General features: G+C 46.9%; 1 protein-coding gene across 1 annotated transcript in view; it reads right to left on the bottom strand.

The window, feature by feature from the left end:
* The window catches only part of grifin (galectin-related inter-fiber protein), a 40,250-nt gene extending 16,986 nt beyond the window's left edge, over positions 1-23,264 (bottom strand). The window contains exons 1-2 of the mRNA XM_078239792.1: positions 23,213-23,264; positions 9,368-9,447 (exon numbers count right to left, since the gene is read on the bottom strand). Coding sequence (XP_078095918.1) covers positions 9,368-9,447; positions 23,213-23,224 — 92 coding nt within the window. The 5' untranslated portion in view covers positions 23,225-23,264. The remainder of the gene's footprint in view (positions 1-9,367; positions 9,448-23,212) is intronic.
* Between the last annotated feature and the right edge of the window lie 2,697 nt (positions 23,265-25,961).

Below are 25,961 nucleotides of genomic sequence, written 5' to 3'. Positions count from 1 at the left end.
GCCAAAGACCTTTTGTCAAGTGCTGGAAAATGGGATTAGAATGGTTAGGTGGTTTGCCTTTGACCGGCACCGACATGATGGACCGAAGGGGCTTTCTCTGTGCTATATACCTCTATGAATCTAGGGCCGGAATCTTACCAGTGTTCACGCCGGTGGGATTTTCCCATCCCGCCGCAGTGAACGGATATTTGGCTGGTCGCCAAATTCTCCAACCTCACTGTAGCAGGAGCGTGGTGTAACGGCCAGTAAGATCGTGTCCTATGTCGCCTTTGAGGATAAGGGCTAAACATATTAGAACTGTGAGAAGAAATTTCTTCACCCAGAGAGTGGTGAGTGTGTGGAATTCACTACCACAGCAAGTAGTTGAGGCCAAAACGTTGTCTGATTCCAAGAATAAATTAGATATAGCTTTCAGGGCTAAAGGGATCAAGGGATATAGGGAGAAAGGGGGATCAGGATATTGAATTCGATGACCAGTCATGATCAAAATGAAGGGCCGAATGGCCTACTCCTGCTTTTAGTTTCTATGTTTCTATACCACTGCTGCTCAATGGTATTTTTAGTAACATGTCATCCTATTATGCAAAGAAATGTTCACATTAAGACACACCTCAAATTCCTGTCTAGATCATCATTGCATTCAAATATAAAAATCAATTATCCGTAACATTTAAGTAAGGGGCACTCAGTCTCTCAGTGGTGAATTTATTGCATTGCCTGGTGCTGTGTCTTCCACTGCAGATACTTCCGTCCGAATGAAAGGTCATCGATCTGAAACCTCATTTCTCTCTCCGCAGGCACTACCTGACCTGCTGAGTGTTTCCAGCAATTTCTGTGTGTGTTTTTTTTAAACACCTCAGCTTCGAAGAGCGGAGTTGCGCAATCTCAGCCCACGGTCTTGTATAATGCCTCTCTTGTACAACATTGCAGTTAAACAAGCCTGAATCACGGCTCTCTCTCCAAATCTCACTGGAGGTTGAAGAATAGCTTCAGCATGTGATGTCAACATGTGACTGCATTTTTTTAGCTGGACTGCAATTCATGTGTTTCAGATGCAATCCTTGTCTCCACATTCACACCTTCACAGCGATACATTTCCATTTGCAAAGTCCCCTGTCATGGCAAGTTTAATGAATTTGCCAAAACGTAAAGATCGTTGACTTTGAGCTCATGCTGCAGTGTCAACTTTTATTATTTAACAATGCTGCATAATGTTCTTAATGGAGTGAGAACAGACAGATGGAAAGGCCGAAGGGAGAAAGCTAACAACAGACAGAGAAAAGAAGGAAAATGAGATTAGACAGAAAGAAAGAGATGAGTTTGAAAAGGAGACATTGAGATAGATGCTGGTTTGGTAACATAGCACGAACAAGGACTGCAGTCTTCACTTCAGTGACAGGTGCACCAATGTACTATGAAAGTGTTGGCACCTAAAGTCTCCTTTAATACAAAGCACCATGTTAACAAATCCTTTACATCAACTCACGGCAGCTCTTATGAATGTCTGTAAAAGAACTTGCATTCATTTTAGCACCTTCCATATTCCAAGGTGCTTCATACTGGCAATGCTTAAATTTGGCACCCAGTCTGATTAGGAGATATTAGGACAGGATGCAGATAGATTTTAGTGATCTCCTTAAAGGAAGGGAGAGAGAGAGAGATAGAGATGGAGGAGAGGTTTAGGGAGAGAATTCCAAAGTTAAGAGCTTGCAGAAGGCACGGTTACCAATAGTGGTGAAATAAAACTGGAGATGTGAAAGTGGGCAGAATTGGAGAAGTTCAGAGTTCTTGGAGAATTTAAGAGATTATAGAGATCATAGAATCATAGGCTGGAATTTTACAACCTCGCCCGCCCGAGGCTTGTAAGATCCCACCCGAGGCCAGCGGAGAATGTTGTTCTGCGAGCCTCGCCGATTCTGGGGCAGGCGAGGTGGTAAACTTCCGGCTAGAATGCATACAGTACAGAAGGAGTTCACCTGGCCCATCAAATTTGCACTGACTCTCCGACGGAGCATCTTACACAGGCCCTGTCCAGTAACCCCATGTATTTACCCCGCTAACCTACACATCTCGGGACACTAAGGGGTAATTTAGCCTAACCCACACATCTCAGATAAGAAGGGGTGAAGCCACGGAACAGTTTGAAAACAGGGGTGGGAATTTTAAAACGAGGCATTTCTAGACAAGGAGCCTCTGTAGTAGAGCAAGCACAGGGGTGATGGGTGAACGCGACATGATCCAAGCACGCTTATGGGCAAGAATGGTTCGGGTGAGCTCAGGTTTTGGGAAGTCAGTCAGGAGAGCGTTGGAATGGTCAAGTCTACAGATAACAAAGGTGAGGGTGAGGGTTTCTGCAGCTAACGAGCTGAGGTGGGAGAGGTGGAGATAAGCAGCCTTTCTGATGGACTGGGTGTAGGCGGGAGGTCCATATCAGAGCCAGAGACAGCCAAGATCTCAATAGGCTGTATCAGCCTTTGACAGTGGTTAAGGATGGCGATGGAGTCAGTGGTCAGGGTCTGTAACATGGGCTAAAGACAGTAAGGTGGATTCTAACTTGCAGAAGCGAATGGGCTTGGGAATGGGTGTGGCATTTAAAGCCCGCATGTTAACAGTGGGTAGAATTTTAAGGGTGGCGTGCGATCGGCAGTCACCATCTTGAGATGGCTAACACACAGCCAGCGGCCCTCAACCTCCCACCTCCATTTAACACTCACTTGAGCATTGGTTGACAGTGGGTGGGTTTTGGGTCCACGCTTGGAAGGAGGTCTCGCCCGTGAGAAGTGTCGGCCAATCAAATTGGCCAACAACTCTGGCCAGGCAGAGCGCTGCAGTGGCCAGAAGCGGTACAGCAGCGCTCTGCCTAGGACTAAGTTCCAGGGCCGTTGGAAAGTTAAGTCCTGGCGTTGGGAGGGGGGGTTGGGGGGGACGGGGGTGGTTGGTGATGGTGGGGCTGGGGGAGCTGGGAGAGTGGCAAACGCAATGTTGGGAAGGGTGCGGGAGGTAGGATAGGGCTGGGGTGGGGGGAGCATGTCCCAGAGCACCAACATCTTTTGGCGGAGTGGGAGAGGGGGGTGCCTCAACTCTGAGGAGGCCTTCAGAAGGTATCTTGCCCGAAATGGGGAAAAGTCTAAAAGTCACTTTCCCCTCTACCCACAACCAGTTCTGCCAATCTAAAAATTGAGACTGGGTGGGATAAGGTCCTCAAGTGGCTATAAAATGGTGAAGTGGTAGATTTTCCATTGCCTTAGGTCCAACCCGCCCAAACATGAAACTGTGTCTGGGCTTGGGTGGATTTCTGAGGGGAATCTCATCCATTTAGTTATACACTACCCCCATAAGGTCTTGAAAAACATCTTCCTCTCATTCCCCATTTATCTCTTGTCCAAAACCCTTAACCCCGTGTCCTCTCGTTCTTGCACCATCAGACAGTGGGAGCAACTTAACTTTGTCTCCTTTTCCAAATGTGTTAAATCCTTCTACACCTCAAATCTACTCTCGTTCTCCTTTGCTCCGAGGTGAACAAGCCTCCTGAGTTTCTCTAACCTAAGAGGGCAGTTCCATAAGTGTTCTGTACACACTGGGACATTCCAAACCCGGCTTACCTTGTTTTCACTGGCAAGTTGTGAAGAATGTGTGTATCCGCAGTTAAACCCACTGTTAATATCGCTGAAATTGACAACACCATTTAGCACAGCATGGTGAGCTGCAGTTCAATATGGCAGCCAATGAGTTAGAGCCAGCATACTCAAACACTGGGCAGAATCTTACACTGCCCCCCCTCACCCCCAAGCGAATTCTGAGACGGGAGGCTAGGTGTGTGGGGGGGTGGGGGCGGGGGGGCGGGGGGGGGGGGGGAACGAGGGGGGTAGCACATTTGTGGACACTAAGGGTCAGTTTAGCATGGCCAATCCACCTAAGCTGCACATCTTTCGGACTGTGGGAGGAAACCGGAGCACCCGGAGGAAACCCACGCAGACACGGGGAGAATGTACAAATGCTACACAAAGCCGGAATCGAGCCCGGATCCCTGGCACTATAAGGCGCAGTAATAGTAGCCTCCTCTGTGCTGTACTGACTCAATGATTAGGTGCAGCTTGAAGGAAGCCGTACCCACAGCACAGGGTACAGAGACAGAGGATCAGCTTCCTTGACATGTTCCAATTTTAGTGTCGCAGGTTCTCGAATCAGCGCTCGGCAGATATTTGTCATCTGCTGGAGCAATGCCAGCTGCCCACTCACCTGGTGACCACACCTGCCTGTCAGAGTCATCACTGCTTTCACTGACCAGATCACGAGCTTGTCCCAGGGCGCAATGAGAGCCTGTAGCAGCCTCTCACAGTCAGCTGTTCACAAATGCTTCAGACACGATAGCTCATTTAGCGTCGGGGGGGGGGGGGGGGGGGGATTTATGCCAACTTTGCATTAGTGATGCCAGTCAGAGTGAGCAGGTCCCTGGGTTTTCAGGGCTGGCTTCTTACAGTTGCAGGGCACCTTCGACTGCTCACATGTGGCAAACAAGATGCCTGGGTTCACTTGGGTGTGTAGAGCAATGTCTTCCACACTATCAATGTGCAGCATCTGTGCCACCACAAAAGATGCTTCTGCCGGTGTGCACCAGATTCCCGGGAAAATGCATCGATGCTTTACATCCTGAAATAGGTCCCTCCCGGACCTCTCCCGGAAGCTAACTTCCCAGAGGAACAGGGAAATTCACTTCAAAGGCCAGTGCCACCAGTGAGGGATCCAAGTATGCAGCCTCGGAATGATACAATGAATGCCATAATACAACCAGGTGTGTCGTTCAGCGAACCGTAGGCCAGCTGAAGATGTCCTTCAGGTGCCCGGACTGATTTGGAAAGGCCCTTCAATAGGCACCAGCCAGTTGTTTAACAAATTCATTCATAAGAGAGGGCGTCGCTGACTGGACCAGCATTTATTGACCATCCCCAATTGCCTTTGAACTGAATGGCTTGCTGGGTGTGTCCAGAGTGGTTGTGGTTTGCTGTGCTCTGCAACAGGGTTTGCACCTGCAGGGGGAATGAGGCACAGAGTGTCTTCACACCATTCTGAGGAGGGGAAAGTGAGGGGAACATGATGTGGCCAGGGCACCAGCAGTGGCAAACAGTGGTTAGCACTGGTGCCTCACAGCACCAGTTCCCGGGTTCAATTCCTGGCTTGGGTGACTGTCTGTGCGGAGTCTGCACGTTCTCCCTCATGGAGCCCATGAGGGTTCTGCCAAAGGCTGCCCTACCTGCCCCCTGTGTGGGGCAGATTCGTGATGTGGAGATGCCGGCGTTGGACTGGTGTTGTTAAACTTCTTACTGGGCAGATTCAGCCAGAGGACAAGAGGCAGCATGTGTGTCATTTACTGAGATGGAAACCCGCCTGTCCTGGACTTAGAATTATTTTGGTAAGATCGAACCCTTAGTCTTCGTGGCCCAATGATGGCACCACAGGTAGTAAAGGTTAAACCCGCAGTCCAAACGGCTCCTGCCAGCCTCGGCCCAGTTCGCCTCTCTTCCTGAGAATGCCTCCCCTCTCCCGGTGAGGTTGCTGGCCTTCCAATGTCGAGGGTTCCTCTGACTGGGCCGGCAGTCCCGTGAACCCACTCGTGTCCTTGACTGGACAATTAGGGGGTCACCTTGTGGAAGATTACTCCGGAGTGTGTACAGCAGACTCATGGCGGGGTTGGATTGGGAACGGGTCCCACTGCTGAAAATAGACAATTTCCAGAAGATTCCACCCAGAGTGTGCAAGCCATCGGTGAGAGCGTTCTTGCACTCTTTGGGGTTGTTGTGTCTAATGCTCCCTGCAGGTGGCCACTCTTCCTGTGGGTGAGTATAATATTGCAAAGGCCGGGACATCATGCTGCGTATGTTTGAGACAGACTCCTCCAATCTATTTGCACATTGCAGCCGGAACACCTACCAACAGTGTGGCATCCATCAGAGGCCTCCCCCCACCCCCATCCCGGCTCCCCCCACGATCATTGCCCGCAAAACTTTACCAAAAAATGGCAGTGTTGTTTCCGGTGAGAAAACCGGCGAGTTTCTCTCCAGAGAAACCGGTGTTTTTTCTCTCCCAGATCTTACCATGCTCAGCCAAAGCTAAATCAAGGCAGTGTGTTTCACACCATCATACAGGGGGGCGGGACCGCAACATGCCGGCCAATCCCGGCTGATCAGAGATCAGGGTGCCATCTTTAAAGGAAGCTCCGATCAAGACTGCATAAAACTTCATCCCCCAGCCCAGCACGGAGGTCTCAGAGGCCTCCCTCCCTCCCACAACATGCACCCCTCCCTATTGGAGCCGGCACTCAACTCTGATACCTCACCCGACTCCCCCCACAATCAGAGCCATTGTTCACTCTGATTGCTCCCCCCACGATCATTGCCCTTTCAGTTTTTTTAAGTTTAAGTTTTAAATTTCCCTCCCCCTATGTTCATTAGCCCTTCCAACACCCCCTCCCCCACCGTCGAACACTGGCCCCTTCCACCCCCTCCCCCCACAGTCAGAGACAGCACCCACTTCCCTAACACTCCTCCCCCCCACCCCCCAAACACATATTGCCGGCTCTGGCCAGCCACCACATATAAATGAATCCTCCTCCTTCCTCATGAGGCTCCCACTGGGGAGGTTGGCACTGCCCGGTTGGCATGGGCATGGTGCCAACCTGGCAGTGCCAACCTGTGCCAGGGAACAGTGGCAGAGGGCATTGCCAGGCCACTGCCTGATTATGTCCCCCTCCCCTGGGGATGTACTCACCTTTGCATTCCCAGGTGGATCCCCAATACAGGTTCATGTCTCTATTAGTTCCAATTTAAGCAATATTCCCCATAGACATGAACTCCTCTTCAGAATCAGTTAGCAAAAACACTGCGCCGACGTGAAACCACATTGGTGCAGTTTGAAAATATACCGGAGGTCAATATTTGGTGAGGGGCATGTTAATAATATTCAAATTTATTGAAATATATTATGACAATACTCTGCAGTTTAGAAATGTATTTGTGTCATATTCCTTGTGCAGGGGATGTTAAGATTCAACTCTGTTTAACGGTGCTGATTTATCTGCAACTGTCAACACTCATGCTAAGAATCCAGAAGAATAATTACTCCTAGTTATTGGGGTGTTTGTTTTAATCTGAGTTAATGCGGATTTGTTTTTTTTTTGGGTTGTCCCCTGGGGTTTCAGAATAGGGTTTGATTAGGTTGATTGGCCTGACTGTGTCATATGCTAATGGGAGGAGCTAGGCTTACAGAGGAAAAAAAACAGGCAGTTTCTGTTTGAATTTGATCAGAGCAGCAGCTCTTTTTTTGTGGTCTGCGACAGGCAAAAGGTATTTTCTCCCTCTTTCTCTCTCTCCGGAGTTCTGCTGTGTGAAGACTGGTGTTTCTCTGGAGGCTGCTGCCTGAGGGTCAGAAGCCAGGTATGTCTCTCTGTATTTCCATCCAGAGATTTTAAAAGGTTTGAGGACTAGCAACTCATGTCGCGAGTGGAATCGGCTGCCGTCAGTGGTGGTGGAGGCGAACTCAATAGGGTCTTTTAAGAGACTCCTGGATGAGTACATGGAGCTTAATAGGATGGAGGGTTATAGGTAGGTCTGGAAGGTAGGGATGTGTTCGGCACAACCTGTGGGCCGAAGGGCCTGTTTGTGCTGTAGTTTTTCTATGTTTCTATGTTTCTATGTTTCATGTATGCCTGTGTGTTTTTGCGAACTGATTCTGAAGAGGAGTTTATGTCTATGGGGATATTGATTAAATTGGAACTAATAGAGATATCTAGCAGTTAAGAATTGTCATGTTTAAGTGTTTCAATTGCTAACGTTATGTGAATTCTTTTTGTTATAGTTAAGCAGTATTGTTAAATAAAATTGTTTTAATAAAAGCTTCATAGTGGCATCGATAGAATCACACGTGGAGCAAAACACATTATGCTCACATTAATGCTAAGATCGAACGAAGTTGGGATCTAGGCTAACTTCATAATCTATCTTGGAGTTTCTGATCTGGTCCCTAACAGTATGGAAATCAGGTTCTTGCCTGTTGTGAGTGTGAACCTGATGACATAACCAGTGAGGTGTGGGGAAAATCCGAAATCACAATCTTGCCAGCAACGTATATGATTTCTGGATCTTGAGACCCTGCTGGCATTCGCACACACAATGGGAGTGGGCCCAAAATCACCCCCTGCACCTGTGCCCGATGGAGAAGAGCCTCGAGCATTGTGTGGGCCCCCGACATAAACTCTCCATAGTTGTTCCCGTCTCCATGGTTTGCTCTTGCTCGCTTCTGATATGTGAGTCACCCGGTCAAAACCCAACCATCCGCATTGTTAGTCCCAGTTAGTGGGAGTACCTGAGTTACTGCGTAATGGTGTACCCTCAAGAGGACTCCCCTCCTCTGCCATACCCCCTCCTGCATCCGGCAGGGTGGCACAGTGGTTAGGACTGCTGCCTCACAGCACCAGGGACCCGGGTTCAATTCCCGGCTTGGGTCACTGTCTGTGCGGAGTTTGCACATTCTTCCTGTGTCTGCGTGGGTTTCCTCCGGGTGCTCTGGTTTCCTCCCACAGTCCAAAGGTGTGCGGGTTAGGTTGATTGGCCATGATAAATTGACCCTAGCAGGGTAAGTATGTGGGGTTACGGGGATAGGGCCTGGCTGGGATTGTGGTGCAGGCTGAATGGGCCGAGTGGCCTCCTTCTGCACTGTGGAGATTCTATGATTCTCTATCCCACTTTAACCCCCTGTGGGAAATTAAAGACATGAATTAGAATGGTCAAGGTAAGAATGTTTTAAGTAATCATTATGCACAAGATCATATTGGACTCACAGCTGACAGCAAGAGTGTACATCATGTGACTGTGAGATATTTAATTCTGTCACTGAGTTGTTGGAAGACCTCCATCTTCAAGTTCTCCCGTGATGTCCAGTGCCCCCTGCTCTCTGGCTGGTGGTTGAAAGATGGCTGTAGAGACATCCTCGGTTCTCTGTTTCTCCCTTGTGTCAACGGGTGAAGAAGAGAATGAGAAAACAGACAGGAAGCGACAGAGGGAAGATGAAGAGATGAGATGTGTGTCGCTCAAATGTGGGTTCCCATTTTGAGCTTGGAGGAGTATGTGGTCCAACTTTGCCCTCACCCTATATCCACACACACACACCTTCCAGAATTGGCTACTGAGGGAGGTCAGGAGTGTAAACCCCAGTTTGTCTGCAGAAATGTTTCTAATTTCTACCACTGTGTGAATGGAAGAGACCTACTCTGTAATGATATGGATTGGCTGTAATGATATGGTAAGCATTGTGGGGGCTAAGCCAGCTATGAAAATGTATGGTGATGGTGGTAGGAGGCACGCTCTTTAATTACCTTCTGGCTTCTGAGGTTGGTTCACCCTTCAGAGTCACATTCCAACCAGGACATAGGCCCTCAGGACACAAAGCTTCAAACTGCCCACAAACAGAAACAGCATTTTATTAAAGCAATCCATTCCTCTTTAAGTAAGCAGTTCTACACATTTTGTTTTCTCCCTGGCTAATTTGTTTTCCCTGCAGTGGGAAGGATTAGATGAGGTTGTCGACATCTTTGGGACTATTTAAGGTAGGGCTCTAGAATTGGCTTCTAAAGGACTAAATTCCCCGAACCGCAAGCCTTACCCCCTCCAATCACACTGCTTTCATGTAATTCCCCCATGGGCTTGAGATCAGGGACGAGCCGGGCTGATTGTCAGAGTCAATCTATCCTGGTCCATATCGACACTATAGTTAAGAAAGCCCACCAACGCCTCCACTTTCTCAGGAGACTAAGGAAATTCGGCATGTCCGCTGCGACTTTCACCAACTTTTACATTTGGATGATAGAAAACATTCTTTCTGGTTATATCACAGCTTGGTATGGGTTCTGCTCTGTCCAAGATCGCAAGAAACTACAAAGGGTCGTGAATGAAGCCCCGTCCTTCACGCAAACCAGCCTCCCATCCATTGACTCTGTCTACACTTCCCACTGCCTCGGAAAAGCAGCCAGCATAATCAAGGACCCCACGCACCCCAGACATGCTCTCTTCCACCAGTGGTTTTAGCTGGGGGAAGGGTAATTATGAGGCTATTAGGAGAGAATTAGGAAACATAGGTTGGACTAGGAGATTACAGGGACTGGGAACGTCCGACATGTGGAGTTTTTTCAAGGAGCAGCTACTGCGAGTCTGTGATAGGTATGTCCCTGTCAGGCAAGGAGGAATTGGTAGGGCTAGGGAACCGTGGTGCACCAAAAAAGTTTCTTTGTTGGTTAAAAAGAAAAAGAAGGCTTATGTTCGGATGAGACGTGAGCACTCGGGTAGTGCACTAGAAAGCTTTAGATTGGCTAAGAGGGAGTTGAAGAGCGAGCTTAGAAGGGCTAAAAGGGGACATGAGAAGACTTTGGCGGATAGGGTTAAAGAGAATCCTAAGGCGTTCTATAGGTATGTCAAGAACAGAAGGTTGGTTAGGGCAAGTTTAGGGCCAGTTATAGATGGCAGAGGGAAGTTATGTGTGGAACCGGAGGAGATTGGTGAAGCATTGAACCAATATTTCTCTTCGGTGTTCACGCAAGGGGACATGAATATAGCTGAGGAGGACACTGGGTTGCAAGGGAGTAGAATAGACAGTATTACAGTTGATAAGGAGGATGTGCAGGATATTCTGGAGGGTCTGAAAATAGATAAATCCCCTGGTCCGGATGGGATTTATCCAAGGATTCTCTGGGAGGCAAGAGAAGTGATTGCAGAGCCTCTGGCTCTGATCTTCAGGTCGTCGTTGGCCTCTGGTATAGTACCAGAAGATTGGAGGTTAGCGAATGTTGTCCCATTGTTTAAGAAGGGGAACAGAGACTTCCCCGGGAATTATAGACCGGTGAGTCTCACTTCTGTTGTCGGCAAGATGTTGGAAAAAATTATAAGGGATAGGATTTATAGTTATTTGGAGAGTAATGAATTGATAGGTGATAGTCAGCATGGTTTTGTGGCAGGTAGGTCGTGCCTTACTAACCTTATTGAGTTTTTTGAGAAAGTGACCAAGGAGGTGGATGGGGGCAAGGCAGTGGACGTGGTATATATGGATTTTAGTAAGGCGTTTGATAAGGTTCACCATGGTAGGCTTCTGCAGAAAATGCAGATGTATGGGATTGGGGGTGATCTAGGAAATTGGATCAGGAATTGGCTAGCGGATAGGAAACAGAGGGTGGTGGTTGATAGTAAATATTCATCATGGAGTGCGGTTACAAGTGGTGTACCTCAGGGATCTGTTTTGGGGCCACTGCTGTTTGTAATATTTATTAATGATCTGGATGAGGGTATAGTTGGGTGGATTAGCAAATTTGCTGATGACACCAAAGTCGGTGGTGTGGTAGACAGTGAGGAAGGGTGTCGTAGTTTGCAGGAAGACTTAGACAGGTTGCAAAGTTGGGCCGAGAGGTGGCGGATGGAGTTTAATGCGGAGAAGTGTGAGGTAATTCACTTTGGTAGGAATAACAGATGTGTTGAGTATAGGGCTAACGGGAGGACTTTGAATAGTGTGGAGGAGCAGAGGGATCTAGGTGTACGTGTGCATAGATCCCTGAAAGTTGGGAATCAAGTAGATAAGGTTGTTAAGAAGGCATATGGTGTCTTGGCGTTTATTGGTAGGGGGATTGAATTTAGGAGTCGTAGCGTTATGTTGCAACTGTACACAACTCTGGTGCGGCCGCACTTGGAGTACTGTGTGCAGTTCTGGTCCCCACATTACAGGAAGGATGTGGAGGCTTTGGAGAGGGTGCAGAGGAGGTTTACCAGGATGTTGCCTGGTATGGAGGGGAGATCCTATGAGGAGAGGCTGAGGGATTTGGGATTGTTTTCGCTGGAAAGGCGGCGGCTAAGTGGGGATCTTATTGAAACATATAAGATGATTAGAGGTTTAGATAGGGTGGATAGTGATAGCCTTTTTCCTCTGATGGAGAAATCCAGCACGAGGGGGCATGGCTTTAAATTGAGGGGGGGTAGTTATAGAACCGATGTCAGGGGTAGGTTCTTTACCCAGAGGGTGGTGAGGGATTGGAATGCCCTGCCAGCATCAGTAGTAAATGCGCCTAGTTTGGGGGCGTTTAAGAGATCCGTAGATAGGTTCATGGACGAAAAGAAATTGGTTTAGGTTGGAGGGTCACAGTTTTTTTTTTTAACTGGTCGGTGCAACATCGTGGGCCGAAGGGCCTGTTCTGCGCTGTAATGTTCTATGTTCTATGTTCTATGTTCTTCCATCGGGAAAATGATACAGATGTCTGAGGTTACATACCAACCAACTCAAGAACAGCTTCTTCCCTGCTGCTATCAGACTTTTGAAGGGACCTACCTCGCACTAAATTGATCTTTCTCTACACCCCAGCTATGACTGTAACATTACATTCTGCACTCTCTCCTTTCCTTCTCTATGAACGGTATGTTTTGTGTGTATAGCGCACAAGAAACAATACTTTTCACTGTATACTAATACATGTGACAATAATAAATCAGATCAAATCGAAGTTAACTGTTCCATTGCGTGAACTATGTCGCTGCTCCCTATTTTCCCACATGCATCATCTTTGTAACAGCTAACAGAGTTATTACAATGTCCAAACAATTGATATTGTGAATGGTCGGTTCTCTCAGTCACTGTAGCAATATCCTTTCTACGGCCATTACACAAAGCTAAAAGTGAAAATTAGAAATTAGAACTTTCTGAGTAACAAATCAGCTGAGAGGAAAGTGAATATTTATCTGGTTACAGAAATAGCGGTGAACATTAATGAAGGCGGTTTTGTCAGCTATGCTTTGTGTCTGATTAATCATGTAAGACTGTTGGTCAAATTTTGTTGCTTTTGTTCCATGTCTAGCCAGTCCTTTGCAAGATATTAGGATAGAAGAGCGAAAGCTTGGTCAAACAGGTAGAGTAAAATAGGAAGAAGAAATCGGGAGAGTGAGAGTGTTAGGGAAGGGGTTTCAGAGCATAGGGCCCAGGCAGCTGAAGGCATGGCTTCCAATGATGGAATGATTCAAAGCAGGGACGTGCAACTCGGCAGAATTGGAGGAGCGCAGTGGTTCGGGAGGCACAGTGGCACAATGGTTAGCACTGCTGCCTCACAGCGCCAGGGACTTGGGTTCAATTCTGGCCTTGGGTGACTGTTTGTGTGGAGTTTACACATTCTCCCCGTGTCTGCGTGGGTTTCCTCTGGGTGCTCCGGTTTCCTGCCAAGTTGGGTTGATTGGCCATGCTAAATTGCCCCTTAGTGTCAGGGGGAATAGCAGGTTAAATATGCGGGGTTATGGGGGTTCAGCCTGGGTGGGATTGTTGTCAGCACAGACTTGATGGGCTGAATGGCCTCTTTTTGCACTGTAGGGATTCTATGATTTCTACTTCAAAGATGTGCAGGAGCACGTTTCAGAGGCAGGAAGGATTTGATCAGAAGGATTAGAATTTGAAAACCAAGGCGTTGTTGGAATGGGGGCCAGAGTGGTTGGGTGAACACAGGGATGATGAGTGAACAAGATGCTGTGAGTGAAGATGGAGAGTTTATGTTGGGTGGAAGATGGGGAATCAGCCCGGAGAGCATTGGAGAGTCAAGACTCGAGGTAATCAAAGCACAGGTGAGGGTTCCAGCAGCAGATGAGCTGAGGTAAGGGTAGAGTGGGGCAATGTTATGGAGGAGGATGTAAACACTCTTAATGATGTGGGCAGATACATGTCTAGGGTGGCACGGTGGCACAGTGGTTAGCACTGCTGTCTCACAGCACCAGGAACCCGGGTTCAATTCCCAGCTTGGGTCACTGTCTGTGTGGAGTCTGCACGTTCTCCCCCTGTCTGCGTGGGTTTCCTCCGGGTGATCTGGTTTCCTCCCACAGTCCGAAAAAGACGTGCTGGTTAGGTGCATGGGCCATGCTTAATTCTCCCTCAGTGTACCCGAACAGGCCCCGGAGTGTGGCGACTAGGGGATTTTCGCAGTAACTTCATTGCAGTGTTAATGTAAGCTGACCTGTGACACTAATAAATAAACTTAAACTTTAAAACTTAAACTTTGAACTCAACTGGGGTGAATTATAACACCAAGTTTGCAAATGGTTTGGTTCAGTGTCAGGCAGTTGGAGTGGGAACAGAAGATAACATTATTCTTGATATTTAGTCAGAGGAAATTTCTGCTCATTTTTAAAATTTATGTATTTGTGTCACAAGTAAGCTTACATTAACACTGCAATGAAGTAACTGTGAAAATCCCCTAGCCAGCACACTTTGGCACCTGTTCGGGTACACTGAGGGAGAATTTAGCACGGCCAACGCACCCAACCAGCACATCTTTCAGTCTGTGGGAGGAAACTGGAGCACCCGGAGGAAACCCATGCAGATACGGGGAGAATGTGCAAACTCCACACAGACAGTGACCCGAGCGGGAATAGAACCCAGGTCCCTGGAGCTGTGAGGCAGCAGTACTAACCACTGTGCCACCATGCCGCGAACAGCATGACCAATCAGAGACAGCGGAAAGGTCAAGAGAGGAAGAAATAAGATCAGGTTGAGGGGTCATCAGTGTCCAGAACCTCACCTGTTTATAGAAAATGTCACCAGGACACTTTTGAAAGGACAACATCAAGATGGGTTTCAAGGATAGACCCTTTGGGGTCACCAGAGTGTGGGAACAGAGAGATAAGTCACTGCAGGTGATACTCTGACTATGATAAAAATGATAACAAAGCAGCCCATTGAGAGTTGCCCCACTCAGCGAGAGAGGCATTGGAGCAGGATGGCATGGTCAACTTTGTAAAAAGGCTGCATAGAAGAACTAATTGCGACGGCAATCATAGTCACAGAGGATATAAGGTGTACCTTTGATAAGAATTGTTTCAGTTCTGTGACAACAGCAGAAACCTGATTGGGGGGAATCGATTGTGGAATTGTGACTAAGTTGGATGTTGATTCAGAAAGTGATGACGCATTTAAGGACAAAAAATCAAAATACTGCAGATGCTGCAAATCTGGAATTAAAAGCAGAACCCACTGCAAATGTTCACTAGGTTGGAACATTTATGGAGACAGGGTCCGAGGTAACACTTCCTGTCGATGAAACGTTTACACAGTTTGGCTGGGATTCTCCGATCTCGCCCGTACCCACCGCTGGGTATGGAGAATTTGGCGCTCAGCCAAAACTCCATTCGCTGCAACGGGACGGGAGAATCCCAGCCACGGGGCGAGGTTGGAAAATTCCGGCGTTTCTCTCTCCACAAATTCTGCCAGACCTGCTCCAGTACTTTCTGTAGCACGTTGAAGGAGTTGGGAGAGGAAAAGGAGGTTGGAGTTGGTGTGGTGGTTTGGAAGTTTGGAGGAGACAAAGGTGTTTACTTCTTGATGGGACAGGTGACAACAGCAGATTTGAAGGGGTGGGGAAACAGTACCCCAGGAAGGAGAATGACCGATAATGACAGTCAACATAGGAACCAGGAGGGTGGTCAGCAGTTTGATAGGAATAGGGTCAAGGAAACTGGAGGTAGTTCCCATGGACAAGATAAGCTAGGCATTGGCCAGGACGCATGAGGAGAGGTAGAAGAGAATCTTGAGAAAATTGAAGATGCTGCAAGATTCTGGGCAAGGGGAAACCTTGGGGTGGTTTGATCTGACAAAGAGAAAGAATTGTTTGAGATTAATGAAACACTGAGGTACCATAGCCCGAAGGGTGGGTACAGTGTGTGTGTGAATGCCAGAGCGAATGATGAACGTTGTGTGTCTATGGACAGGAGGCCCAGGCCTTGCAGTCTACGTTTTCTTGCTGACCCAGATGAACCAGGCCAGATCCATCACATGTTTGACAGGCAGGAATTCAGCCATGGGGCTACGGCCTGGGAGGCAGGTATGTGAAGCTGAGAGGTTTGGTCAGTCAGCAGTGGAGAAAAGCCTGGGGCAAGAAAGGCCCAAAGGAGCTCTTTCTAACCCACAAGACAATCAATGGAAGGATTTTATGCCAGTAGGATTTTCCAGTCCTGCTGACTTTTGAATGGTTCCCACTCCGATATTTCAACCCTAAAGGCACTAAAATACAATTTAAAAGTCTACCTGGGTTGTTCTGGTAGTGCGCAGATCCTGATATTGGGTGGAAATGTGTGTTGCTGAAAACATAGACTCCATAGAACCATAGGATCCCTACGGTGCAGAAAGAGGCCATTCAGCCCATCGAGTCTGCATTAACTGACCAAAAGAGCATCCCACCCAGGCCCTATTTCCGCATATTTACCTAATCCACCTGACCTGTACTTGTTGGGACAGGGAGGGGCAATTTAACATGGCCAATCCACCTAACCTGCACATCTTTGGAGTGTGGGAGGAAACCCATGCAGACACGGGGAGAACGTGCAAACTCCACACAGACAATCACCAGAGGCCGGAATTGAACCGGGGCTCCTGGCGCTGTGAAACAGCAGTGCTAACCACTGTGCCGCCATGTTGTCCTGCAATTCACAGGCCCTGTCTCCAGTTTGGATTAGAGAATTGGTGGTTACCGTTGAGGCAGGCTGGAGATTTGGGGCCCACAGCAGACAAGAGAAGACAAGGCTAAAAGAGGGCAGAGTGATGAAGGGGGAATCTCTCCAAGAAATCAGGGGGCCCGGCTGCTGCCACGCCGTAGGCCCTCCACCTCATAAATCTTTAACTCCTGTTCGGCTGCCACTGGGAGGTCGCTACATTGCTGGCTGTGGGGAGGGTGGGGTTCTCCCACTGCAGCGTGGTGGGTCAATCCACATCAGCAAAATGACAACACAACATTAAATGGTCCCTAAATCGGCTTTTAATGATGGAGGTTGGCTTTCCATCTCTTCTGAGTGTGTGGACAGCCTCTCTGCATCTGATCCCACTGTCTGGAAAACATCCCGATGACAGGACGCATTACATAGTGACTCGACATGGCTCTGTGTGATTCAACCAAAGCCCTTTACCTTCCAGCACTGCTCCTGGGGGCAGCACGGTGGCACAGTGGTTAGCACTGCTGCCTCACAGCACCAGGGACCCAGGGTTCGATTCCCAGCTTGGGGTCACTGGCTGTATGGAGTTTGCACGTTCTCCCTGTGTCTGCGTGGGTTTCCTCCGGGTGCTCCAGTTTCCTCCCAGAGTCTGAAAGACGTGTTGGTGAGGTGCATTGGCCATGCTAAATTCTCCCTCAGTGTATCCGAACAGGCACCGGAGTGTGGCGACTGGAGGATTTTCACAGTAACTTCATTGCAGTGTTAATGTAAGCCTACTTGTGACTAATAAATATACTTTACTTTAGGAGTTAATGCAGCAAACATTGATTCCAGTATTATCTCTGTCTGTATACTAACTAGAACAAGAGGTCACAGGTATAGGTTGAGAGGTGGTGGATTTAACACTGAGATGAAGAGGAACTACTTCTCACATAGAGTGGTGAATTTGTGGAATTTGCTGCCCCATAGCATGGTGGAGTCTGAATCATTAAACAGTTTCAAGAAGGAGATAGATATATTTCTAATTTTAAAATGGGATAAAGGGATATGGGGAACAAGTGGGGAGGTGATTTGAGACCAGGGAGAGATCAGCCATGATCTGATTGAATGCCGGAGCAGGCTCGAAGGGCTGAATTGCCGACTTCTGCTCCCAATTCCTATGTCCCTAACAGCATCAATAGTCCTTTTCCATCCTAATTTCCAAGTTTGTCCCTTTGGCTGAAAACCTGATGTTGCACAATTGTAACATGTGGAAAATGACAACCCGGGAGCTGGGAAGACATCTAATATTTTGAGTAGTGTGTAATAACAGTCTGTAAATGAATGCTTATATGATCACCTTGCAACAGAGGTGAGTAATAAAACACAGTCAGATGAATCAAGATTGAAGAATATAGTGTCTAGATAGTTCAACAGCTTAAAGATAGCTGTAATGTGTTCAATCATTCCATTTAGCTCTGTAAATTTGCACATTAAGAGAAGGAAAAATAGACCTGATGGCACTGAATATATTAAATTCTGATTTGACACAGACTAAATATTTTCAACTCTGCCTCAGATGAGATGTGTGCGAATAAAGGCTATAAGCACAGATTTGAATTATAAGTGGAAGTGCTCAGGTCAATGCCTAAGCTAATATTTGAATATATTCATACCCCGAGTCTGCTCCAACTCCACTGATGTGAAACCAATGATGCTGCCTTGAACCTTATACAGCAGCCTGAGGGAAGCTGTGCTTTCATTCCCAATCGAGCTGACAGAGATGTGGACTTCCGCACCGTTCGCTCCATTCAAGAGGAGAAAGACAGATTTGGCTTCTGCCTCACAGTAACGGGAGCTTGAATATCCAGATATTTCTTACATCCTGGAAGCCAAGCGGGATTATCCACAATGTGGTGTTTCAGCAGTTGTAGTTCAAACTGCTTCAGGGATGAGAATTAAAACAAAAACAGAGATTGCCAGGTTTTTTTACTCATTCACTGGATGTGGGCGTCGCTGACTAGACCAGCATTTACCACCCGTCCCTAATTGCCCCTTGAGAAGGTGGTGGTGAGCTGCCTTCTTGAATCGCTGCCGCCCATGTGGTACAGGTACACCCACAGTGCTGTTGAGAGGGAATTCCAGGATTTTGACCCAGCCTATCTAACCCAGTGTATTTTGCTCGTTTACCTGTCAGATGTGTGTGTTACCTGTGTGTATGTTTGTTTGTGTGCATGTTTGCACACCTACGTGTGTATGTGTATATGTGTGTATGTAAGTATGTGTGTGTATGTGTGCATATGTGTATGTATGCGTGCACATGTATGTGTATGTACATGTGCATGTGTCTGTGTATGCATGTGTCTGTGTTTGTATGTGTATATGTGTATATGTGTATGTGTATATCTATGTATGTGCATGTATGCATGTGTGTGCATGTGTCTATGTGCATATTTGTGTATGTGTGTGCGAATATGTCTGTGTGTATGTGTAAATGCACATTTTTAAGTGTGTGTATGTGCGTGTATATATATGTGTGTATGGGTGCATGTGCGTGTGTGTGTATGTTTGTATGTCTGTGTGTTTGTGTGTGTGTAAGTGTTTGTGTGAGTGTGTGTTTGTGTGAGTGTGTGTTTGTGTAAGTGTGAGTGTGTGTGTGTGAGTGTGTGTGTACGTAAGTGTGTGTGTGAGTGTGTGTGTACGTAATGGACTGCCTGCAGTGATAGTGGAGTCAGACACTTTAGGAACATTTAAGCGGTTATTGGATAGGCACATGGAGCACACCAAGATGATAGGGAGTGGGATAGCTTGATCTTGGTTTCAGATAAAGCTTGGCACAACATCGTGGGCCGAAGGGCCTGTTCTGTGCTGTACTGTTCTATGTTCTGTGTTCTATTTAAGTGTGTGTGTGTGTGTGTGGGTGAGTGTGTGGGTGTGATAATTGAATATGGACAGGCTGTGATGTCCCTTTGATTGAATGATCCACCAGTACAGATTGTGAATGCTCACACGTAAAGGTTAGAGACTTGGAAAGATGCCTCAGGTGGAACCTTACCCCACCATGGAGTCAGTGTCACTGTAGAAGAGGGGAGATAATGGGAAAAAATAACATGGGCATGAATTTGCAATGCTCTCACTGATTTTAGCAAATTAAAAACGGCAGAAGGCGTCAAAAAATGTAATTAAAAATAATAATTTCAATTAGACAGACCCCGTGGATTTGGCAGCTTCTGATGGAGTGAAATTGAATTCCTTGAGAAACGGAATGGGCTGCACTCAATCAAAAATAACTCATTTGTGACAGTAAATGGTCCATATTGTTTTCCCCAAACAACAAGCACGTAGAATCCAAACATGCCTGCCAAAATTTCAAGATGATTAAGGATGCCCTTATATAATAATAATAAACACACCCGCACACGCACTCTCCCACATCCACACGTCTTTCCCACTCTACAAAGCTCTCTGCATTATGATGATTCTATTCTCACTAAGGTATCTAAACCAGGAATTTATCAAACTCATATGTCCCACTTCAAGCTCTAACGAAATCTCTCTTGGACATTCGGGGCCTTGTAACCAGCCTAACTTGAACATGATCTGAAATTATAAACCTCAGGTTGAAGGATAGCTGAGCTGAAAGATGGGTCATGGTCACTGTTCCTCTCCACATCATGACTTCAATGTGCAGCAGAGTTTTATCAACTTCAAGACTGGATGTGGTTAAGACCAGTGTTAACTGTTGGCTGGAGCTCTAATGTGTGTTCATGATAAAAGCCAATCATTGAACTGTTGTAAGTAACTGTCTGCTGTGGCCCATTGATGGCACACACTCACTTCAGCGCCAAAATGCACAGAGTTAGGCCCGGTCCACAGACCTGAACACAAAGGCTGACCCAGCCAGTGCAGCAGTGAGGGAGTGCTGCTTTGCTGGGAGTGCTGTCTTTCAGATAAGATGTTAAACTGTCCAATCTTCCCTCTTAGCTGTTCATGGAGAAGAATGAAGGTGGCATGGTGGCACAGTGGTTAGCACTGCTGCCTCACAGCGCCAGGGACCTGGGTTCGATTCTGCCCTTGAGTGACTGTCTGTGTGGAGTTTACACATTCTCCCCGTGTCTGCGCGGGTTTGCTCCGGGTGCTCCCGTTTCATCCCACAGTCCAAAGAGGTATAGGTTAGAAGGATTGGCCATGCTAAATTCCCTCTTAGTGTCCAAAGTTGAGTAGGTTAAATGGATTATCTATGCTAAATCGCCTTTGAGTGTCCAAAGATGTGCAGGTTAGATGAATTAGCCATGGTAAATGTGAAAAGTTATGGGGATTGGACGGGGGGGAGGGATAGGGGGGTAGATGTTTCTTCGATGGGCTGAATGGCCTCCTTCTGCACTGTAGGAATTCTGTTCTCCAGTTCTAAGAGCAGGCCAATTTTTATATCTCAATAAATGTCACCAAAATCAGGTAATCCGATCATTTTGTGAGAGTTTGCTACATGCAAGTTGGTTGCCTTTCCTTCATGACAATGTGACTACATTTCAAATAAATACTTCACTGGCTTCAAAATATTCTGGCCCTGAGGTCAAAGCTGCAATGTAAATGCAAGTTACTATCTTTCTGTCGAAGGCACAAATCTGGGTTTTGAAACACATCCACACATATCTGGAAATTTCCAAGCCTCACCATTCATTGGGTGGAATTTTACAACATCATCGCTGTGGAGGTGCAGCCAGCCATGTCAAACTCCATTGACTCTGGGAAGATCCGTAAAAAGAAGGGGCCATAAAATTCCACCCATAGAATTAATCATAGAATCCCTACAGTGCAGAAGGAGGCCATTCAGCCCATTGAGTCTGCACCGACCACAATCCCACCCAGGCCCTATCCCCATAACCCCATGCATTTACCCTAGCTAGTCCCCCTGACACTAAGGGGCAACTTAGCATGATGGCCAATCCACCTAACCTGCACATCTTTGGACTGTGGGAGGAAATCGGAGCACCTGGAGGAAACCCGTGGAAGAAATCTACTACACTCTTAGGCAGTTAGTTCCAAATCCTAAACACTCACTGTATAAAAAAAGGTTTTCCTCACGTCACCTTTGGTTTCTTTGCCAGTTGTCTTAAATCATTGCCCTCTGGTTCTCAACCCTTCAGTCAATGGGAACAGTTACTCCCTATCCACTCTGTCCTGATCCCTCAAGGTTTTGAACACTTTATTAAACCTCCTCTCAACTTGTTCTTCTCTGAGGAGAACACACCCAGCTTCTCCCATCTATTTACATAACGGAAGTCTCTCATCCCCAGAAGTTTTCTTGTAAATCTTTTCTGCACCCTCTAAAAAAATGTCCCAACCTTCCTAAAGTGCGGTGCCCAGAACTGGACACCATAGCTGGAAGCACCATTCACGCCGGTGGGATTTTCCCATCCCGCAGCAGTGAAGGGAGATTAGGCTGGCTGCAAACTTCTTTGGCTTCGCTGCAGTGGGGGCGAGGCATGAACGATAAGATGGCACCCAATACTCCAGTTCAGGCTAAACCAGTGCTTCATAACAGTTCACCGTCACTTTCTTGTTTTCATGCTCTATGCTGGAGACAATACACATCTCTTTAACCTGTGCTTAACCCTCTCTCCACTCACATTGTCTACACTTTTAAGACTTGATTACCTGTAAAGACTCGCATTCCAACCATTATTTTGTAAATTGAGTTTGTGTCTTTATATGCCCTGTTTGTGAACAGAACTCCCACTTACCTGATGAAGGAGCAGCGCTCCGAAAGCGAGTGGCTTTTACTACCAAATAAACCTGTTGGACTTTAACCTGGTGTTGTGAGACTTCTTACTAACTGAAGCATAGCATCCTTATTTTTATGTTCAAATCCTCTCATAACGAAGGATAGCATACCATTAGCCTTCTTGATTGCTTGCTGCACCAGCATAATAATGTTTTGTTACTCATGTGTAAGAACACCTAGATCCCTCTGCACCTCAGCATTCTGCAGTCATTCTTCCTTTAAGTAACACTCTGCTTTTTTATTCTCTCTGCCAAAGAGAACAAATTCACATTTATACTCCATCTGCCAGATTTTTGCCCAGTCACCCAACCTACCGCTATCCATCTACAACCTCATCATGTCCACTTCACTATATACTTTCCTACCCATCTTGTCATCCTGAATTCCGGCAGAGTTCTCCTTAATACCCTGAGGCTGCGCACGTCCATTTACATTATTACTTAACTCTGTGATTTGCATGTTAATATTGCATACAACCACAACCTGAGCATTATTACCAAAAGAGAGAATGCTGGAAAATCTCAGCAGGTCTGGCAGCATCTGTGAGGAGAGAAAAGAGCTGACATTTCGAGTCCAGATGATCCTTTGTCAAAAGCTTTATGATTACAATTGTTGCAATTTAAAAGTTGAAAACTCTCACTAAAAAAGTCAACAATTGATGAACTGTTCAAATCTGAGAAACATTCCTATTTTCAGACACCTATTTAATTCCCTTCTGTCATTTTCGTTTATTTTTCTTTCCATTTATTCTCAGACATTTCTGGGATTGAAGTAATAACTTTTACTCCCTGATCTTGGCGAGATTTTGACTTAATCAAACCACAACATCAGGAAGATCAATAAGTTTTATTGTGAAATACATCTCACATTGTCCACTTAACAGTGCACCAACAAACACAATGGGACACTATTCAATCAATAAGTAATTCAGTTGTGGAGCTGGAGATGTTAGAAACTTCATACTCACCCTTAAAGCCATTGTGTCTGCTATGATCCAGCTGTGCACTGAGGACGCTGGGCTCACATCAGTTCCAGCTGAGAATCAGATATAAAGAAGGATTGGGACCACGTGGGACTGGATTACTGACTGAGACAAAGCAGAAGGGGAGGGGGGAGGGATAGGTGGGGATATGTGCCAAACACACAGAGAAGCTCTGTTTAGCCTGTGGCTGTGAATCCAACATCACAACCTTCTCATGAAAGGAGAGGGGATAGGAATAACTGCGCAGAAGACCAAAACTTCAACCCCTCTCCTTCATAGAATCCCTACAATGCAGAAGGAGGCCATTCAGCCCATTGAGCCTGCACTGACTACAATCCCACCCAGGCCCTAACCCCTCATATTTGCCCAGCTAGTCTCCCTGACACTAAGGGGCAATTTACCACGGCCAATCAACCTAATCCGCAAAACTTTAGCCAATCAAGTCTGCACTGACTACAATCCCACCCAGGCCCTATCCCCATAACCCCGTGCATTTACCCTGCTAATCTCCCTGACACTAAGGGCAATTTACCACAGCCAATCAACTTTATCTGCACATCTTTGGACTGTAGGAGGAAACCGGAGCACCCGGAGGAAATCCACGCAGACATGGGGAGAGCATGCGGACTCCGCACAGACAGTGACCCAAGGCCGGAATCGAACCTGGGTCCTTGGCATTGTGAGGAGGCTGAGCTAACCATTGTGCCATCGTGCCACCCTCATGTTTCCCTTGAGCGCCCCATGGGGTGGTCCATGGGTCTTTGAAAAATGTGCAAAAAGTAAACTTAAACTCATGAGTTCCCTGGTGCCATCTAGGTATTTCAGCGCAAAGTTTACTAACTCAAAAAGTGAAGTGAATAACTCTGTTCAAAACTCACATGGTGGAACAGTTGCCTTGGGAACCTGAGCTCAACTCGCAATCTTTTCTTTGACGTTCTTGATGGCGCTCTATATATTTCTCAAACGCTCCGACAGAACCAGTTGGTCCATGATGTGTATCGTGACTTGTAAAATTATGCAAAGCCACCTGTGCAACAGCAGAATGTCAATCTGCATTTTCCAGCTTCGAGTGCTGAATCTTCTGCAGAAAATCCTGATTTGCATTATGCTCACAATGGGCACATTACACAAATTGATGTCTATTATCAAAAGGATATTATTAAACCATAAAGAGTTTAGAAAAGATTCACTAGGATGCTGCCAGGGCTTGATGGTTTCAGTTATAAGGAGAGGCTGGATAGATTGGGACTCTTTTCCTTGGAGGCTGAGGGGTGAGCTTATAGAGGTCTGTAAAATAAGGAGGGACATAGATCAGATAGATAGTCAATATTTTTTCTAAAGGTAAGGAAGTCTAAAACTAGAGGGCATAGGTTTAAGGTGAGAGGGGAGAGATACAAAAGGGACCAGAGGGGCAAATTTTTCACACAGAGGGTGATGAGTGTCTGGAACAAGCTGCCAGAGGTAGTAGTAGAGGCGGGTACAATTTTGTCTTTTAGAAAGTATTTAGACAGTTACATGGGTAAGATGGATATAGAGGGATATGGGCCAATTGGGACTAGCTTAGTGGTTAAAAAAGAATGGCGGCATGGATAAGTTGGGCCAAAGGGCCTGTTTCCATGCTGTAAACCTCTATGACTCGATGTCATTTGAGTACATGACTCAATCGCCACTCACCCGTCATTCCTCTATCTTCTGGTTCCAGCTTTGGATCTCATACCTGTTATATTTAGACCCCTGCTCCCCTTGTTACTTTCAGGAGTGTGATGGAAATTGTTTCTCGTATTATAGCAACTGATCATTTGGAATGTAAGAAAACTATTGCGTTCAGTGAAACCTGCCAGTACCATGACTTCACATCAAACTGTGGGCTGATACCAAATGTTCCCCATGTAACTGAAATCAGCCTGGTGGTTTCAGGAGGTACTGGGAACTTGTTATCAGACAGAAACAACAGTTCAGACCAGTCTTCTTATTTCCCTGTTTTGCTGGTGTTCCATTTTAAAGTATACAAGACCAGCTTGAACCAGTATTCTTATTTCCATTGTTTTACTGTTCCATTCCTTCTGGATAATTATTTTTTCTTTCTAGGTAGGGAGGCACAGTGGTTAGCATTGCTGCCTCACAGCGCCCAGGGACCCAGGTTCAATTCCTGTCTTCTCGGGTGACTGTGCGGAGTCTGCATGTTCTCCCCGTCTTCCTGCTGACAGCGCTCCCTTGCTGTGGGTTTCCTGACGGTGTGAGTGCAGTCAATGGGAAGTCCCATTGACACCGGTGGGACCAGAAGATCCCACGGCCAGAGAACAGTGCATCGCCTCTGAGAAACATGCAGCAGGGAGACCAGAGAATCCGACCCCCCCCCCCCCCCCCCACACCCCACCCCCACAATGGCTTTCCCCCACAGTGAGTCTGGTGGTGGGTGGGGACCACACTAACTGGTCTTACCGCTTTCGCTGCCAGTTGAAGCCCTTCAGTGGGTAATTAAGGGCTTCAATCGCTTGGTATTTGCCCAGTAGCTGGCAGGGAACTCGCCATGTGGGAAGCCTAAAAAACAAACCTGGTTTGGGTTCCGGTTCCATTTGAGAGCCACCTAGGTGCACACCCCCTCCCCCAGACCCCACCCCCATGGACCTCCTCTCAACGCCATTCCAGGGCTAGGGTTCCTTGGTGTCCATGGGCCTTGGATGATTGCGTTACCGATAGCTGCCACCCTCCTCTCAGTGGCGCTGCTGAGCAT

Source organism: Mustelus asterias, chromosome 23, assembly GCF_964213995.1.
Source record: "Mustelus asterias chromosome 23, sMusAst1.hap1.1, whole genome shotgun sequence".
NCBI lineage: Eukaryota > Metazoa > Chordata > Chondrichthyes > Carcharhiniformes > Triakidae > Mustelus > Mustelus asterias.
This window is presented reverse-complemented; position numbering and strand designations above follow the sequence as displayed.